Source organism: Stegostoma tigrinum, chromosome 1, assembly GCF_030684315.1.
Source record: "Stegostoma tigrinum isolate sSteTig4 chromosome 1, sSteTig4.hap1, whole genome shotgun sequence".
NCBI classification, from domain to species: Eukaryota; Metazoa; Chordata; class Chondrichthyes; order Orectolobiformes; family Stegostomatidae; genus Stegostoma; species Stegostoma tigrinum.
Window position 1 is genome coordinate 162,609,235 of NC_081354.1, and position 19,862 is coordinate 162,629,096.

Genomic DNA, 19,862 nt, shown 5'->3' on the forward strand with positions numbered 1-19,862 from the left:
TGTTACCTCTTTGTGCCCATAGTTTGACCACCCAGTTTGATTTTAAGTTTTAGCTGCGGTTTTCCTGTACCAGAGTCGGATTCCAAAGTTTCAGAGGAAAAGCCGAGCCCCACGTCCGCCTGGTGATGCTTCTTCTTGTGTTTCTTGTGCTTCTTGTGTTTCTTCTTGTGAAGACTGTGCCCGCCAGCTTCGTCTTCTGTAGACAAGCAAGGAAGCTAGGTCAAATGGTGCCAAAGTGGCAGATTGAGTGACTAAACACCTAACTCTCACCCAAAACTACCTGCCACTCAAGCCAAAAGTCAATGCAGACTACAATACAAACTGCCCAAGAATAAACCAGACTGACAATGCCAACACAATTGTGCCTGTTATATGGGAAAACGCTAAACCTTAAACAAAATGTTCTGGCTGTTAAATTAATTTACATTTGGTGCGTTTTCATGCGCAAATTGATCGTTCTGAGGATGTACTGGTGTCATTTGGTACCATCATGCTTTCAGAAAAGAACTTGTGCTTCAATTAAGGGGTGGGGGTGGGGTGGAGGTTAGATAGAACTTGGGTTTAGGTTAAAAGTTTGGCACAACATCGTGGGCCAAAGGGCCTGTACTGTATTGTACTGTTCTATGTTCTAACCTGTTTGATGTTATGTCATACTCATTATTTCTATAAGCACCAGAACTATAAATCATACTTTGGCATTAGAGAGAGTTCAAAATATCCTCTAGGCAAAAGGCTTGGATAATAAGCTGTAGTACTGACTGTCCTGCAGATGTGTTATATGCCCATTATACTTTACTGAACTTACAGTAAAAGGACTAAGGTTTTGGAGTAGAAAGGTTTGCTTCAATAAAACCTGAAACAAGTTGTTAATGGTTTAGTTAAGCATTCAAGCCATACAAACAGAAGGGGTTTGAGTTTAATCCCTGATTGGTGTTCAGTTAGGTGCTCTTAGAATTGAAGCTAAGGCACTGGAATTGTTCTCAGGGTTGAGGATTGGCGGCCTGACAGAAGGCAGAGTGTTGGGATAAAATTCTCTTTTTCAGAATGGCAACCAGTGACAAGTGGTGTCCCACAGGGTTCACTGTTGGGGCCGCAGCTGAAGTACAAAGGGATCTGGGAGTGCTAGTCCAGGATTTGCTAAAAGTTAACTTGCAGGTAGAGTGTGTGATTAAGAAAGCAAATGTAATGTCGTCCTTTATCTCAAGAGGGTTGAAATATAAAAGCAGCGATGTGCTTCTTAGACTTTATAAAGCTCTAGTTAGGCCCCATTTAGAATACTGTGTCCAATTCTGGGCCCCACACCTCAGGAAGGACATACTGGCACTGGAGTGCGTCTAGTGGAGATTCACATGGATGATCCCTGGAATTGTACATTTAACGTATGATGAACAGCTAAGGATCCTGGGGTTGTACTCAGAGTTTAGAAGGTTGAGGGGAGATCTAATAGAAACTTAGAAGATAACGTATGGCTTAGAAGGAGTGGGAACTGGGAAGTTGTCTCCGTTAGGCGGGGAGACTAGGACCTGTGGGCACAGCCTCAGAATTAAAGGGGGTAAATTTAAAACGGAAATTAGGAGACATTTCTTCAGCTAGAGAATGATGGGCCTGTGGAATTCATTGCCACGGAGTGCAGTGGAGGCTGGGACGTTAATGTCTTCAAGGTAGAGATCGATAAATTCTTGATCTCAAGGAATCAAGGGCTACAGGGAGAGTGCAGGGAAGTGGAGTTGAAATGCCCGTCGGCCATGATTAAATGGCGGAGTGGACTTGATGGGCCGAATGGCCTTACTTCCACTCCTATGTCTAATGGTCTTATCACTTGAGAGTAGATTGGTTGTGGGTAAGTGGGGGTGGGGATGGGGGCAGGATTAGGGTTGAGGTGCTGTAATTACAATAAAATGACTATTACTAGTTTAGCATTTTAGATGCTTTCACAAGTACTTCACAGCAATTTACTCCCACAAGTAGTTTCAACATAATCTGTTGAACAGGACACCTGCACTGCCCAAACTAACCACTCAATAGTATAAACCAAGTACTGACAACGGTTATTCCACAGATCTTAAGCAGACACCTGCATCTTTTGCATAAACAATTTTGATTGCTTTTTTGATGAAGGGAGAAACATTTGCTAAGATGAGGCTAGTGACTAGTTGCTTTCTTACTTTTGACAACCAAGAGCCACATTGAGATTTATTTAATTCTAACAATATTAAACAAATATACTGCACTCCAAGATCACAGGGTCATCTTACTTGAATCATATTCCACCCCACCATGCTGCACTGCTTCATGCTACTTCCAAGCCAGGCTGACTCTTGCCTCTTAGCTTTCTTTTTGGAAAGTTTATTAGCTATATCTCAGTTTCCTCCTATCTCTAACAACTAGAGATGAACAAGTGACTTCCCAACAAAATGGATACCTGATGCTTATTAATTACAAGAACAAACCAATTATGATGTCTGATCATTGCTTCCCACTGTACCTCTTCCTTCTGCCCCAACTTGTCAACTCATATGTCCCAAGGTTCCACTGTTTACTTTCTCTCCTGTTCCTCATTTGCTTGATATCCGATGTTGAATTCATTTACAGGGTAATGACAATTTGCTCGTCTACCTCTTGCCTCCTTTATAGTATCCCGACACTTCACATCTACCTCTTTGCACCCTCTCCAAAGCCCTCATGTTCTTCCTGTAATGCAGTGGCCGGAAGTGCTCACAATATTGCAAATGTGGCCTAAATTTTTATACAGCTGCAATAATGACTTGGCAACTTTTATACTCAATTACCTAAGTGGAAGCCAGCATACTGTTCACCTTCTTTACCACCTTATCCACGTGTTGCCACTTTCAGGAAGTGATAGACTTGCACCCCAAGATCTCTGTAGATCAATGCATCTTAGGGTCCTGCCATTTACTATATGCTTTGCTCTTATTTGGCCTCCCAAAATGCATCACCTCACGTGTCTGGATCAGGGTCCATCTGCCATTTTCTGCCCAACTTTCCAACTGACCTATATCCTGCTGTATCCTTTGCTAACTTTCCTTACTATCCACAAATTCGTCAATTTTCATGTCATCCGCAAATGTACTATTCAGACCTCCTACATTTTCATTCTATCACAAAACAGCAGAGGTGTTAGCATTAATACAGTGTGCAGCTGGAGGAACACAGCAGGCCAGGAAGCAGAGGAACAGGAATGCTGATGTTTTTGGGTCGGGACCCTTCTTTAGGCCTGACATGTCAACTTACCAGCTCTTCTGATGCTGCCTGGCCTGCTATGTTCCTCCAGCTCCACACATACCTCTGACTCCAGCAAGTACAGTTGAGGTCACAGTACTGATCCTTGCAGAACACCACTGGTCACAGACCTCCAGTCAGAAAATCACATCGCCACAACTATCCTCTGTATGACCAAGCCAATTTCATATCCAACTTACCAACTGACCATGGATCCTATGTGACTTAATCTTCTGGACCAGCTTACTGGGGACCTTGTCAAATGTTTTAGTAAAATCCATGCAGACAACATCCACTGCCCCATCCTCAATCATTTTTATCACCTCCTCAAAGCTCAAATTTAAGATTGAAGACTTGCCCTGCACAAAGCAGTGTTGACTATCCCTAATAAGTCAATTTTTCCCCAAAATAAATACTGTCCCAACCTGCCAATAATTTCCTGGATTATCCCTGTTGCCCTTCTTAAACAACGGAAGAACATTCACTATTCTGCAGTTGTCTGGGTCCTCACCTGTGGCAAAACAGGATACAAAGATCTCTGTCAAGGGCCCAGCCATTTCCTTCCTTATATCCCTCAGTACCCTGGGATAGATCCCATCCTGCCCTGGCAAATTATCTACCTTGATATTTTTGAGGACATCCAACACCACCTCTATCTGTTATGTCGCAGAATATCAACATATCCCTCCCTAATCTTACGATCATCCACATCCTTCTCATTGGTCAGCATCAATGCAAAATACTCATGAAGGACCTCACTCAATTCCTCTGGATTAATGCACAATTTCCCTATCTTTGAATGGGACAATTCTTTTCCCTCACCACCCTCTTGGTCCTAATATAAAATACCTTGGGTTTCTCCTTAATCCTATTTGTCAAGAACATTCCATGGCCCCTTTTAGCACTCGTCACTTAAGTTCTTGAAATTCTTTGTGGGCCTTATCTAATTTCAGTTGCATAAACCTTACTTATGCTTCCTGCTTCTTTCAGGCTTTGCCACACTACATTGAATGTAATTTTTTTTTAAAAGCATATAGCATCTGGTCATCTGGATCAGCACCATCTAGAGTATCTCACATTCAATTTGTTCATTTTTGAAATGTAGGCTCTGTAATTAGGAGGTGCGATGGCCTTGTGGAGTTATCACTGGACTGTTAACCCAGAGACCTAGGTAACATTGAGGACCCTAGGTTCAAATCCCACCAAAGCAGATGGTGGAATTTGAATTCAATAAAATTTCTGGAATTAAGAATCTAATGAACCCATATGGTTCACTAATGCCCTTTAGGGAAGAAAATGTGCTATCCTTTTCTGGTCTGGCCTACATGTGACACGATACCCACAGCAATGAGGTTGACTCAACTGCCCTCTGGGCAATAAATGCTGCCTAGCCAATGACAGCATCATTCTGTTAATGAATTTTTAAAAAAAAAAAACTTAGTAAAAATGGCATACAATTTGCCCAGTGCAATATCCAACAACTGCAAGTTAGGTGATTGAGCAGAATCTATTACTGACAATGAAATTTACAGCAGGAACAATGATAATGACAGCAAGAGTTCAGCCTTCATATCAAATAGTATAAAATACTTGATGCCCCCTGAGCAACTGATCAGGCGGAGTGGCTTTAGCAGCTTATCCAATTAATATCACTTCTGAAAATACAGCCCTTATTCAGTACTGCATTCGAGGACCAGCCTAGTTTGATTCAGCCTTACATGTTGGGGATTTCAGACCAACAATTGCCTGTCTCACATTAGGTACTGGCTGAGAAAAGTGAGCCAAAACATCAAAAGTTGAATAGGTAAAAATTAGGTTGCACACAAAAATCAATAAAGTAGAATTTTTTAACATTGACAGTAAACAGTCCCCCCCCCCACAACTATTCATTTGTGGCATGTGGGCATCGCTGACTGGCCAGCCAACATTTCTTGCCTGCCCCTAGTTGCCCTTGAGGTGGTGGTGGTGAGCTGCTGTCTTGAACTGCTGCAGTCCTCCTGCTGTGGGTTGACCCACAATACCATTAGAGGGAATTTCAAAATTGACCCAGTAACAGTGAAACAATGGCAACATATTTCCAAGTCAGGATTGTGCATAGCTTGGAGGGTAACTTGCAGGTTGTGATGTTCCCAGATGTCTGCTGCCCTTGTCCTTCTAGATTGAAGTGGTTGTGGGTTTGGAAGGTGCTGACTGAGGATCTGTGGTGAATTTCTGCAGTGCATCTTGTATATAGTGCACCTGGCTACAACTGAGCAACAGTGGAGGGGGGAGTGGATGCAGTGCCAATCAAGCAGGCTGCTTTGTCCTGAATAGTGCCAAGCTTGAGTGCTTTTGGGGCTACACTCTTCCAGGCAAGTGCGGAGTATTCCATCACACTCCTGATTAGTGCCTTGTAAATGGTGGACAATCTTTGAGTAGTAAGGAGGCGAGTTACTTGCTGCTGTATTCCTAGCCTCTGACCTGATCTGGGAGCCAGTGTTTATAATGGTAGGTCCAGTTGACTTTCTGATCAATGGTAACCCTGAGGATGGTGATAGTGGAAAATCAGTAGGAATGGTAACACCATTGAATGTGAAGGGGTGGTGGTTAGATTGTTTCTTATTGGTGATTGTCATAACCTGGCATTTGTGTGGTGCGAATGACAACTTGCCACTTGCCAGCCCAAGTCTGAATATTGTCCAGATCTTGTTTCATTTGAACACTGACTGCTTCGGTATCTGAGGAGTCATGATTGCTGCTGAGCATTGACAATTGTCAGCGAGCATCCCCACTTCTGACCTTGCGATGGAGGGCAAGTCCTTGATGAAGCAACCGAAGATGGTCAGGCTGAGGACTCCAGCAGAGATGTCCTGGAGCTGATATGATTGACCACCCACAATCACGACTGTCTTCCTATGTATCAGGTATGACACCAACCAGTAGTGTGAGTTTTCCCCCTAATATCCATTAATTCCAGTTTTGATAGGGCTCCTTGATGTCACACTGTTGAATGCAGCCTTGATATCAAGAGCTGTCACTCTTTCTTCACCTCCTGAATTCAGCATTTTTATCCATGTTTGAACCAAGGCTGTAATGAGGTCAGGAGCTGAGTGGTCCTGGTGGAACCCAAACTGGGCGTCACTGATCAGGTGCTGCTTGATAGCTCTGTTGATGACAACTTCGATCACTTTGCTAATGATTGAGAAAAGACTGATGGGGTGATAATTGGTTGGATTGGATTTGTCCTGCTTTGTGTGTACAGGACACACTTGGGCAATTTTCCACATTGTCAGTAGATACCAGTGTTGAAACTGTACTGGAAAAGTTGGCCAGGGGAGCAGCAAGTTCTGGAGCACAAGTCTTCAGTACTATTGCCAGAATGTTCTGAGCACCCGTAGCCTTTGCAGTATCCAGTGTTTCCAACTGTTTCTGATATCATGTGGAGTGAATCAAATTGGCTGAAGACTGGTCTCTATTGCTGGGGACCTCTGGAGGGGGTTGAGGTGGATCATCCACCCAGCACTTCTGGCTGAAGATTGCTGCAAATGCTTCAGCCTTATCTTTTGTGCTGGGCTCTTGAATCATTGAGGATGGGGATATTTGTGGAGACTCCTCCTCCAGTGAGTTGTTCAATTGTCCACCACCATTCACAATTGGATGTGGCAGGATTGCAGAGCTTAGGTTAAGCTTAGATCACTTAGCCTTATCTGTCACTTGCTGCTTCTGCTGTTTGGCATGCTAGTCGTCCTGTTTGTGGCTTCGCCAGGTTGATACCTTATCTTCAGGTATGCCTGGTGCTGCCTCTAACATGCCCTCCTGCACTCTCCATTGAATCAGGGTTGATATCCTAGATTGACGGTAATGGTTGAGAGGGGGATGTGTGAGCCATGAGGTTAAAGATTGTGCCGGAGTACAATTCTGCTGCTGTTTATGGCCCACAAGACCTCATGGATGCCCAGTCTTTGCTTGTTGGATCTGTGCAAAGTCTGCGCCAATTCTGCCTGGCAATAGTGCCACATAGCACGATGGATGCTATTCCCAATGTGAAGGCAGGACTTTCTCTCCACAAGAACTGAGTGATGGTCAGTCTTACTGATACTATCATAGACAGATACAACTTCAGCTGGCAGATTGGTAAGGATGAGGTCAAGTATGTTTTTCCCCTTTTGTTGGTTCCCTCAAAATTTGCTGCAGACCCAGCCCAGCAGGCCTTTTGAGCTGATCAGCAGTACTTCTAACGAGCCACTTTTGGTGGTGGACGTTGAAATCCCTCAACCAGAATACATTTTGTGCCCTTACCATCCTCAGTGCTTTCTCCACGTGTTATTCAACATGGAGGAGTACTGATTTTTCAGCTAAGGGAGGACAGTATGTGGTAATCAGCAGGAAGTTTCCTTGCCCATGTTTAACCCAGAGCCACCGAGACTTCATGGGATCTGGAGTCAATGTTGAGGACTTCTACAGCAATTCCCTCTTGATCATATACCATTGTGCTGCCACCTCTGCTGGGTCTGTCCTGCCAGTGGAACAGGACATATCCAGGGATGGTGATGGTGGTGTCTGGGACATTGTCTGTATGGTATGATTCTGTGAGTATGACTTTATCAGGCTGTTGCTTAACTAGTCTGAGACAGCACTCTCAATTTTGGCACTAACCCCCAGATGTTAGGGAGGAAGACTTTGCGGGATCGACAGGGCTGTTTCTGTCATTGTCTTTTCCAGTGCTTAGGTCGATGCCAGATGATCCAACAAGTTTCATTTCTTTGAAACTTTGTAGTGATTGGTACAACAGAATGCTCTGTTCGGCCACTTCAGAAAACAATTGAGAGTCAACCACTTTGCTGTGGGTCTGGAATCTCACACAGGCCAGAGCTGGTGGGCGTGGCCGATTTCCTTCCCTGAAGGGGATTAGTGGACTAGATGGGTTTTTCCAACAATCAGCATGATTGATCAGTAGATTCTTAATTCCAGAATTTTTAAGAAGTTGATGAATTCAATGCTATGGCGGGATTCTAACCTGGGTTGCCAGAATATTAGCTAGGTTTCTGGATTAATAGTCTAGTGATAGTACCACTAGGCCATTGCCTACCCTGCAGAAATAGAAAAGCATTTGTTACCAGATAGAAAACTACTGTTATTACGTTAGGACAGTCATGCCAGTTCTGCAAAACCAAAACATGCTGAAAATACTCTGACTATGCACCATTAATGGAGAGAGAAAGAGTTAACATTTCAACTGACTTTTCAGAAATAAAATGTCAAATTGTGCCTCTCTACACACATTCTGTCCAACTTACATTAAGTTCCAACAAAATGCTGAAAACCTCACAGTAAAAGCATGACATGATGTATGATCATATTATAATAGAGAAATTTTCAATTCACTAAGGAATGCCACCCAGACAAAAGATGTAAATTTAAGACATTTCATTGGCTTTTTGCTGAATGCTAACAACTGCTGGTACAACCATTATCCTTGTCAGAAAGGTTCTGTACAATTTTGTTTAAAATTTTCATTCCAGGATGTGTACATTACTGGCAAGGCCAGCAATCATTGTCCAACCTTCACTACTGTCAGGCCGATTAGTCGTCATCCTGAGCCACAGAAGGCCACATGGCATGGACACACCCACAGTGCACTTAGTGAGGGAGTTCCAGGATTTTAACCCAGTTACAGCAAAGTAACAGTGATCTAGTTCCATATCAGGATGATACACGATTTGGAGGAAAGCGTGCAAGTTGTGGTGCTGCCACACATTGTCTGCCCTTCTAAGTGGGCAAGGTCAGGGTTGGAAGGTGCTGTTGAAGAGGACTTACAATTGTACAGTGTATCTTGTAGAGGGTACACACTGCTATCACTGTGAAACAGGTACGATAAGAAGTGAACATCTGAAAAGGTAGATTGGTTGCGAATTAAGCCAGCTGCTTTATCTCAGATGGTGTCACTCTGTTCCAATGACATTGAAACAGCAGCCATCCAGCTAGATGGAGTGTATCACATCAAGCTCCTGGTAGATAGTGGGCAAAATTCAGGGGGTCAGGAGAACTCATTGCAGAACTCCTAATCTCTTTGGGGCGTACTCAGTGTTAATATAGTCTTGAAGGGCCAAATAACCTCTGTCTGCACTGTAGGAATTCTACAGTTCTCAATCTCTGGACCAAGTGGAGCTTGAACCTAGACTCAGAGATAATGGGAACTGCAGATGCTGGAGATTCCAAGATAATAAAATGTTCTGATGAAGGGTCTAGGCCCGAAACGTCAGCTTTTGTGCTCCTGAGATGCTGCTTGGCCTGCTGTGTTCATCCAGCCTCACATTTTATTATCTTGAACCTAGACTACCTGGTTTAAAGGGTGTGGCACAATAGCAGTGTCTCAAGGGCATTCCCCTGCACTTTCTAAACTCCCCTAAGGCTTCTGTTAACTTGCTTCCTTTGCATATGCAAAAGCTTATCTTCACTGTCCTACGCAGTCCTGACTATCTCTGCATATCCAGGGCTCTAAGGTTGTTACTCCAAAATTTCACTCTAAAGTGAGCACGTAGTCTGTAGCCTATAGCATGCCTGTTTCCTTTTTGAACGACATCCACTTCTGTTGTAGATTTCTCCATAAGTAGTTGTTTGCAGTCTACTGCAAGATCCTGCCTTGTTAAAATAAAATCAGCCTTGCCTCAAACCAAAACCCTTGTTTGCAGATCATCTTTGCTTTTCCATAGAAAAGTCAACTGTACAGTGGTCACTATCACCAAAATGCTGCCCCACTGCCACCGAAACCACTGTCCTGCTTTGTTGCCCAGAATTCAGCCCAGCACTGCACTCTCCCTTGGAGTTTCCAACAGTGCCACTAAAAACACTTCCAGATATATCAAGAAATCAGTCTCGTGTAAACCCTTTACACTACAACTATCCCAATTAATGTTGAGGATGTTGAAATCCCCTAAAATTGTGGTACTTTTATTGTGTTTATACATATCTGCTTCTCTGTTGTGTGCTGACTGTTTGGAGGACTGTAATTCACTCCCTGCAGTATGACTATCTTCTTTTTACTCCTATGTTCTACCCACCAGTGCCTCTTTTGAAGACCCATCCAAGATATTGTCCATTCTTACTGCAGTGATGGATTCCTTAATAGATCACCACCTCCCCTGTCTTGCTCAAAGATCCCTATATCCTGGAATGTTGAGTTATCATTGTACATTGGTTAGGCCACTGGAATACTGTGTTCAATTCTGGTCTCTTGCTTTGGGAAAGATGTTGTGAAGCTCGAAAGGATTCAGCAAAGATCTACAAGAGTGCTGCTAGGGTTGGAGGGTTTGAGTTCTCAGGACAGGCTGAATAGACTGGGGCTATTTTTCCTGGAGCAGCGGCGGCTGAGTGACAGCAGAGATTTATAAAATCATGAGTGACATGGATAGGGTAAACAGGCAATGATTTTTCCCCCAGGTGGGAAGAGTCCGAAACTAGAGGGCATAGTTTTAAGGAGAGGGAAAGATTTGAAAGGGACCTCTGGGGCAACATTTCCATGCAGAGGCTGGGGTGTGTATGGAATAAGTTGCCGGAGGTAGAGGTGGAGGTGGCAGCGGGTACCATAACAACATTTAAAAGGCATCTGGATGGGCATATGAAGAGAAAATATTTAGGGGGATATGGGCCAAATACTGGCAAATGGGACCAAATGTATTTAGAATATCTGGTCAGGATGGACAAGGGTTTCTGTGTTGGACTCTGTTTCACCCTTATCCACATCTGAGGTGGCAACATCTCAATTTCACATGTCAATCCATGCCTTTAGCTCCTCTGTTTTATCTCTTAGGATAGTCGAGAACTAGGGGTCACCATTAAAACATCAGCTGGTTGTCCATTTAAAACAAAGGGCAAAATTTTTCTACACTCAAAGTTGGATGTCTTTGAAGCTCTAGCCCTGAAAAGGCAGTGGAAACAAAACCCTTGGCTATATTTAAAGCAGAGATAGAGGGATTCTTACTAAGTAGTTGATAGGTTAGAGGTAAGCAGGAATAAGGATTTATGGTTACAATAGTTCAGCTGTGATTTTATTGAATGGTGGAGCAGGCTCAAGGGACCAAATAGTATAGCCACTATTCCTTTGTTCGCGTGAGGAGGTCAGGAATTGGGTAGCCACAGACCAAGTGTCAGTAAGATAAGTTGTTGAACAAATGGGAAAATAGGAACAGGAGTAGGCCATCGGACAACGCAAGTCTGCCCAGCCACTCTAGATCTCATTTGATCATCTCCTCAATGCCATTTTCCTGAATTACATTTTTTAAAACATTAGCCTCCAGAATCCTATTGAATTCAATCTTGAACCTGCTTCATAATTGAGCTTTCTCAGTCCTCTACGATAGCCACTTTATCACCTTCCATCACTATGATGACAGAGTAAACTCACAGCGTGCTAATTGGTCAGATTAGTTCATCATACTATGTGGACAGGTCATAGTGAGACAGTGCCACATTGCCAGGTGAGTGCCACTACTATAGATGTACTGACATGTTTTGGCATGGGGCACAGCTACTTTTGCAGCACAAATCTTCAGTTCGATTGCTAGAACAGTGTCAGCACCCACTGTCCTTGCAACATTCAAAATTTTCAGACATCAACGTTTGATACTGGGACCCTCATTCACTTGGCACTTCTAGCTAAAGATGATTGTAAATTATTGAGCCTATTTTTAACTCAGTGGTTTCCCATATGATTAAAATTGGATATGTTAGCAAAGCCTCCTCCTTGTCCTGTTGTGTAATTGTCTGCCAACATTCATAACCAGATGTGTCAGGACTGCAGAGCTGGGATCTGATCCAGTGGGTAGTATATAATCACCTAATTATACCTAGAATATATATTATACCTGGTGTTGACAATATTTGTTGCAGCCTCACCAGCTTGGCATCTCATTTGTAGGTATAGCTGCGGTTGTTCCCAGCTTGCTTTCCTAGTTGTACCTGGACCAGTACCCTGTTTGGACAGCAATGGGAGGCCAAGTGATACACCAGGTCTCGAAGCTACACATTGCAGTTGAATACAATTCTGCTGCAGCGGATGGCTCTAAGCACCTCGGGTCTCCAGATTTGAGCTACTAAACATGGTCTGAATCCAGCCCACTTAGTACAGTGGTGATAACACAAAGTATTCAAGAAAGTGAAACAAAAAACAGTGGGAGCAGGTCCACCAATATTTGAAACACTGATGAAGGATCCCGATAAGAAATGAGAAATCAGTAGTTTCTGATCGTGAAGTCTGCACCAACAATCCACCGTTTCGATTTTGTTAATGTTTTACAGTATCCAAATTTCCTTTTTTGCATTTTGACATGATTGGATTTCCACTCTTACATCCTGTTACCAAGACTGAATGAGAACAAATGGCCTTAGTGGATTCATCCTGCAACACACCTTGATGAACATTTTATTTAATTTAGCATTCTAAATTGTGCTCCCAGAATTAAAACCAGTTAGTTATATTAACTACATTAAACAATTTTGTATCAGTCTTGAGGTAAATCAAAGGACCACACACATACTCTCAAACTCCTTGCAAATTTTGGACCAATTGAAATCTTGCCTGGGATTAGTAGCTTTTGAGCTTTCAAAAACTGTTGTTTTTTGTCTATCCACAATACTGCCTAACTGCGGTGTATTTCCAGAATTCATAATATATTGCATTTGTTTCAGTAGTATCAAGGAATATGAAATAACAGCAGATAAGTCTCATTTATGTACAAACCATACTCCAGATCTAAAAATGCTGGGAAAAACTGAAGCTGCAGTTCCTATGACCCACCAGTACAATAACTTTACAGCAACTAGTATTAAAAATCCCAGTGAATTCCCCAATAAGTAACGGCCCTTCAAAATGCAGAACTGAGCCCACACCGGGCCAAAACTCCCCAGGGTTAATCCTTCACGCTGAGCTCGGCAACAGGACTGTGTCTCATTTCCTTTGAATAGGGGAATGTTTGAGGAGTTGGTTGGGCTGCAGCTTGGTTCATTGTTCCACAGGATTCAAGTACCTTTTAAGTCCCACGCCAGGGCTTCAACACACAAGACAAGGCTAACGCTCCAGTGCTGAACTGAGGGAAAACTGCCAATGTCCAAGGTAACATCTTTCAGACGTTCCCTTAAACCAAGTTCCCAACGCCAATTTGGGAGAATGTAAGTGATTCCATCCTCGTGGAATTATCCCTCAGACTCTCGGGGTGATTTATACTGAACACAATAAGCAGCCCATGCCTGCTTTCAAGGTGGCAGACAGGAGCTAAGCAAAACTAAGCAGCCTGCTCACACAGTGAAATACAATGGCACCTTTGAACAGAACTGCGAGAATGTTCAAAATGAAAACTGCACGTTCTCATCCAAGGCAGTTCTGATAAAAGGATGCTTTAGGACAGATAAATGATCAATTCCAGCTTTATTAATAAAAGAATGATTGTCCCAGTAAAATGAATAACATCAGGTGCCAAATTAGGTCCTCAAGCAGCTGCAAGGTAAGCACCAGCGCAAAGAAAAATCAGAAATGAGGGAATCAATTCCAACGAACCCGAGAGTTTAAAAACCAAACGGGAAAACACAACAGCATTTCATCGGAGGCTGCACTGATGATACTACCCAGCAGGGTAGTGAAACATCTGCAAATTAACAAACCAACTCGGGAAGCCAACCAACCACAGCATCCACAACCTGAGCTACAAATCTACTACAAGATAACAGCTAAAGTTATTTCGTAGTAAATAACTGCCCCTTTAAAACTACCAGCAATATTAAATTGTCTTGAGCTAAAAATGCTCAAATTACAGAAATTGGTTTCAGTACATAACCAGGATATAATGTAAAGCTTAAAAAAAACTTAAGCTGAGCTGTAAAGATTAAGTAGCCTTAGAAGACACTTTATGGCCTGAACCAAATAGATTATCACAACCCAAAAATTACAAAATGCTGACAGTCGTAGTTATATAATGTTACACTGAATTAACTTCACAACAGAAGTCAACCTTATAGCTATTAGTTAGAACCAACTAACTTTTCGTGCTTACACTATGTAATTGGAACAGTGGGAAAATAAAAGGAGTATCTGAATGTGATGGAATAAAAAAGCACCAAAACACAATAGATAACAGAATTTGAGCTGTTCTTACAGATAAGCAAACCTGAAAAAACCCGAAGGGGTATATCGATTAAATGTTTGCAATGTGAATGAATAGGATGCATAGGAAGATCCCAAAACCTAGAGATTACAATGTCTAGCTAATACCATAAGATCATGGGAACCTGAGGCAGGCCATGAATGTACCCATTACTGATTAGGTGTCCCACAGGATTGGGTGTTTGAATTAAGGGGAAGCACAATGACTATGTTGTATTTGATTACTGTCACTCAAAATGTCTAAAAATACTATTACTTTGTAAAAGCAGAGGCCGTGTCATTGATCTATTTTCCAAAGCCAGATTTGGAGAAGATCCTTTGACCCTCTCCCTGCATAAATCAGTTTCTGCTTGGATAAACAGCTTTCACTTGCCTGTCTCCTGAGCCTTGGTTTACGTAGGAGCATTTTTCCAGAGCCGGGACAACATCCCAAGCACCACCATCACAATCCCTGGATGTATCCTGACCACTATGCCGGCAGTGTTGCCGGAGAGTCCACAATATTGACTCCAGCCCCATGAGGTCTCATGGCTTCAGGCTAAACATGGGCAAGGAAACCTCCTGCTGATTATCATGTACTGTCCTCCCTCAGATGACGAATCAGTACTCCTCCATATTGAACAGGTGACAAGGGCACAAAATGTACTGGGGCAGGAATTTCAATGTCCACAACCAACAGTAGCTCAGCAGCACCACTGGTCAGATCCTAAAAGAAAGCTGTTGGGCAGGGCCTGCAGCAGATGGTAACGGAACAACATACTTGACCTCATCCTTACCAACCTACCAGCAGCAGATGCCTCTCCCCATGGGTGTGACCAGTGCACAGTCCTCGTGCAGATGAAGTCCTGCTTTCATATTGCTTATACCCTCCGTTGTGTTGTGTGGTACTGTGTTAAATGGGATCAACTTCAAACAGATCTATCTTCTCAACACTGGGCATTCATGAGGTGCTGTGGGCCATCAACAGCAGCAATATTGTACTCCAACAGAATCTTGAAACCTCTTGGTCCAACCTATCCTCTACTCAACCATCATCAAGGAAGGTCAACCTGGTTCAATGGAGAGTGCAGGAGGACTTGCCGAGGGCAGCACCAAGCATATCTCAAAACTTAGTCTGGTGAGGCGACAAACAGGCCGATATGCAGAGTCAGAGAAATATGGCACAGAAGCAGACCCTTCAGTCCAACTCGTCCATGCCCCTTGATATTCAATGACATCACCTTCATTGAATTACCCACTATCAATATCCTGGGGTTACCACTGACCAGAAATTCAACTGGACTCACCATATTAACATACTGGCTACAAGAGCAGGTCACAGTCTTGGAACACTGCAGCAAATAGCTTACCACCTGACTCCCCAAAGCCTGTCCACCACCTAGTAGGCACAAGCCAGGAGAGAGTGATCACCAACACCTTCCACCCCAACCTTCAGTTCACCTGGCCATCTCCAGCACATCCCTCACCTTCCTGGATCTCTCAGTCGCCATCTCAGGCAACCAGCTTGTAACTGATGTCCATTTCAAGCCCACCGACTCCCACAGCTACCGAGAAACACCTCCTCCCACCCACCCTCCTGCAAAAATTCCATCCCCTATTCCCAATTCCTCCACCTCCGCCGCATCTGCTCCCACAATAAGACATTCCACTCCCGCACATCCCAGATGTCCAAGTTCAAGGACCGCAACTTTCCCCCCACAGGGATGGAGAATGCCCTTGACCGAGTCTCCCGCATTTCCCGCAATACATCCCTCACACCCCGCCCCCGCCACAACCGCCCAAAGAGGATCCCCCTCGTTCTCACACACCACCCTACCAACCTCCAGATACAACGCATCATCCTCCGACACTTCCGCCATCTACAATCTGATCCCACCATCCAAGACATTTTTCCATCCCCACCCCTATCTGCTTTCCGGAGAGGCCACTCTCTCCGTGACTCCCTTGTTCACTCCACACTGCCCTCCAACCCCACCACACCCGGCACCTTCCCCTGCAACTGCAGGAAATGCTACACTTGCCCCCACACCTCCTCCCTCACCCCTATCCCAGGCCCCAAGATGACATTCCACATTAAGCAGAGGTTCACCAGCACATCTGCCAATGTGGTATACTGCATCCACTGTACCCGGTGTGGCTTCCTCTACATTGGGGAAACCAAGCGGAGGCTTGGGGACCGCTTTGCAGAACACCTCCGCTCGGTTCGCAACAAACAACTGCACCTCCCAGTCGCAAACCATTTCCACTCCCCCCTCCCATTCTTTAGATGACATGTCCATCATGGGCCTCCTGCAATGCCACAATGATGCCACCCGAAGGTTGCAGGAACAGCAACTCATATTCCGCTTGGGAACCCTGCAGCCTAATGGTATCAATGTGGACTTCACCAGCTTCAAAATCGTCCCTTCCCCCACCACATCCCTAAACCAGCCCAGTTCGTCCCCTCCACCCACTGCATCCCAAAACCAGTCCAGCCTGTCTCTGCCTCCCTAACCTGTTCTTCCTCTCACCCATCCCTTCCTCCCACCCCAAGCCGCACCCCCATCTCCTACCTACTAACGTCATCCCACCTCCTTGACCTGTCCGTCTTCCCTGGACTGACCTATCCCCTCCCTACCTCCCCACCTATACTCTCTCCACCTTCGGTCCGCCTCCCCCTCTCTCCCTATTTATTCCACAACCCTTACCCCATCCCCTTTGTCTGATGAAGGGTCTAGGCCTGAAACGTCAGCTTTTGTGCTCCTGAGATGCTGCTGGGCCTGCTGTGTTCATCCAGCCTCACATTTTACTATCTTGAATACTCTCCACTTGCCTGTTTGGATGCAACAACATGAGTAGTTGACACCAACTAGGACAAAGCAACCAACTTGACTGGCACCACATTCACAAGCATCCACCTGCAAGTTCACTTCCAAACCACTCGTCATCCTGACTTAGTAATATCACTGTTGCTTCTGTTATTAGGTCAAAACACTGGAATTCCTTCCCTTAGGGGAAGGAGAGTCAACCCACATCTGGTGGACAGCAGCAGTTCAAGGAGGCAGCTCAGCAGCAGATTCTCAAGGGCATCTAGGGACAGGCAATAAATGCTGGCCCAGCCAACAAAACTCACATCCTAACAATGAATAAAAACAGGTAAAACTATTGTTTCCTGACCAATTTTCTCAGTCTTGAAATTAAATTGCATCATGTTATGCTCACGACTTCTGAGGTCACTTAGTAAACCTGTCTCAAATTCAAGGTAGCCTTCTGCCTGGTTGGCTCCATGGCATTTTGCTCTGAAACCATACCTAATGCTGTCTGTCAATTAGCTATTGTAGTTCCCCCTTTCCAAAATGATTTGGCAAATCAATGAATATTGAAGTCATCCATAACTATTGGTCTGATATAATAAGATGTGAGGCTGGATGAACACAGCAGGCCAAGCAGCATCTCAGGAGCACAAAAGCTGACGTTTCGGGCCTAGACCCTTCAGAGAGGAGGATGGGGGGAGGGAACTGGAATAAATAGGGAGAGAGGGGGAGGCGGACCGAAGATGGAGAGTAAAGAAGATAGGTGGAGAAAGTGTAGGTGGGGAGGTAGGGAGGGGATAGGTCAGTCCAGGGAAGACGGACAGGTCAAGGAGGTGGGATGAGGTTAGTAGGTAGCTGGGGGTGCGGCTTGGGGTGGGAGGAAGGGATGGGTGAGAGGAAGAACCGGTTAGGGAGGCAGAGACAGGTTGGACTGGTTTTGGGATGCAGTGGGTGGGGGGGAAGAGCTGGGCTGGTTGTGTGGTGCAGTGGGGGGAGGGGATGAACTGGGCTGGTTAAGGGATGCAGCGGGGGAAGGGGAGATTTTGAAACTGGTGAAGTCCACATTGATACCATATGGCTGCAGGGTTCCCAGGCAGAATACAAGTTGCTGTTCCTGCAACCTTCGGGTGGCATCATTGTGGCAGTGCAGGAGGCCCATGATGGACATGTCATCAAGAGAATGGGAGGGGGAGTGGAAATGGTTTGCGACTGGGAGGTGCAGTTGTTTGTTGCCAACTGAGCGGAGGTGTTCTGCAAAGCGGTCCCCAAGCCTCCGCTTGGTTTCCCCAATGTAGAGGGAGCCACACCGGGTACAGTGGATGCAGTATACCACATTGGCAGATGTGCAGGTGAACCTCTGCTTAATGTGGAATGTCATCTTGGGGCCTGGGATGGGGTGAGGGAGGAGGTGTGGGGACAAGTGTAGCATTTCCTGCGGTTGCAGGGGAAGGTGCCGGGTGTGGTGGGGTTGGAGGGCAGTGTGGAGCGAACAAGGGAGTCACGGAGAGAGTGGTCTCTCCGGAAAGCAGACAGGGGAGGGCATGGAAAAATGTCTTGGGTGGTGGGGTCGGATTGTAAATGGCGGAAGTGTCGGAGGATAATGCGTTGTATCTGGAGGTTGGTAGGGTGGTGTGTGAGAACGAGGGGGATCCTCTTGGGGCGGTTGTGGCGGGGGCGGGGTGAGGGATGTGTCGCGGGAAATGCAGGAGACGCGGTCAAGGGCGTTCTCGATCACCGTGGGGGGAAAGTTGCGGTCCTTAAAGAACTTGGATATCTGGGATGTGCGGGAGTGGAATGTCTTATCGTGGGAGCAGATGCGGCGGAGGCGGAGGAATTGGGAATAGGGGATGGAATTTTTGCAGGAGGGTGGGTGGGAGGTGGTGTATTCTAGGTAGCTGTGGGAGTCGGAGGGCTTGAAATGGACAGTTACAAGCTGGTTGCCTGAGATGGAGACTGAGAGGTCCAGGAAGGTGAGGGATGTGCTGGAGATGGCCCAGGTGAACTGAAGGTTGGGGTGGAAGGTGTTGGTGAAGTGGATGAACTGTTCGAGCTCCTCTGGGGAGCAAGAGGCGGCGCCGATACAGTCATCAATGTACCGGAGGAAGAGGTGGGGTTTGGGGCCTGTGTAGGTGCGGAAGAGGGACTGTTTCACGTAACCTACAAAGAGGCAGGCATAGCTGGGGCCCATGCGGGTGCCCATGGCCACCCGCTTAGTCTGTAGGAAGTGGGAGGAGTCAAAAGAGAAGTTGTTGAGTGTGAGGACCAGTTCAGCCAGGCGGATGAGAGTGTCGGTGGAGGGGGCCTGGTCGGGCCTGCGGGACAGGATGAAGCGGAGGGCCTTGAGGCCATCTCCATGCGGAATGCAGGTGTACAGGGACTGGACGTCCATGGTGAATATGAGGTGTTGGGGGCCAGGGAATTGGAAGTCCTGGAGGAGGTGGAGGGCGTGGGTGGTGTCACGGACGTAGGCGGGGAGTTCCTGGACCAAAGGGGATAAAATGGAGTCCAGACACTTCCGTTTACAATCCAACCCCACCACCCAAGACATTTTTCCATCCCCTCCCCTGTCTGCTTTCCGGAGAGACCACTCTCTCCGTGACTCCCTTGTTCGCTCCACACTGCCCTCCAACCCCACCACACCCGGCACCTTCCCCTGCAACTGCAGGAAATGCTACACTTGTCCCCACACCTCCTCC

The 19,862-nt window shown here is 45.5% G+C and overlaps 1 protein-coding gene across 1 annotated transcript in view; it reads right to left on the reverse strand.

The window, feature by feature from the left end:
* ino80b (INO80 complex subunit B) overlaps window positions 1-19,862 on the reverse strand; it is a 33,583-nt gene that overhangs the window by 10,154 nt on the left and 3,567 nt on the right. The window contains exon 2 of the mRNA XM_048537574.2: window positions 7-196. Within this exon, the coding sequence (XP_048393531.1) occupies window positions 7-196 (190 nt within the window). The remainder of the gene's footprint in view (window positions 1-6; window positions 197-19,862) is intronic.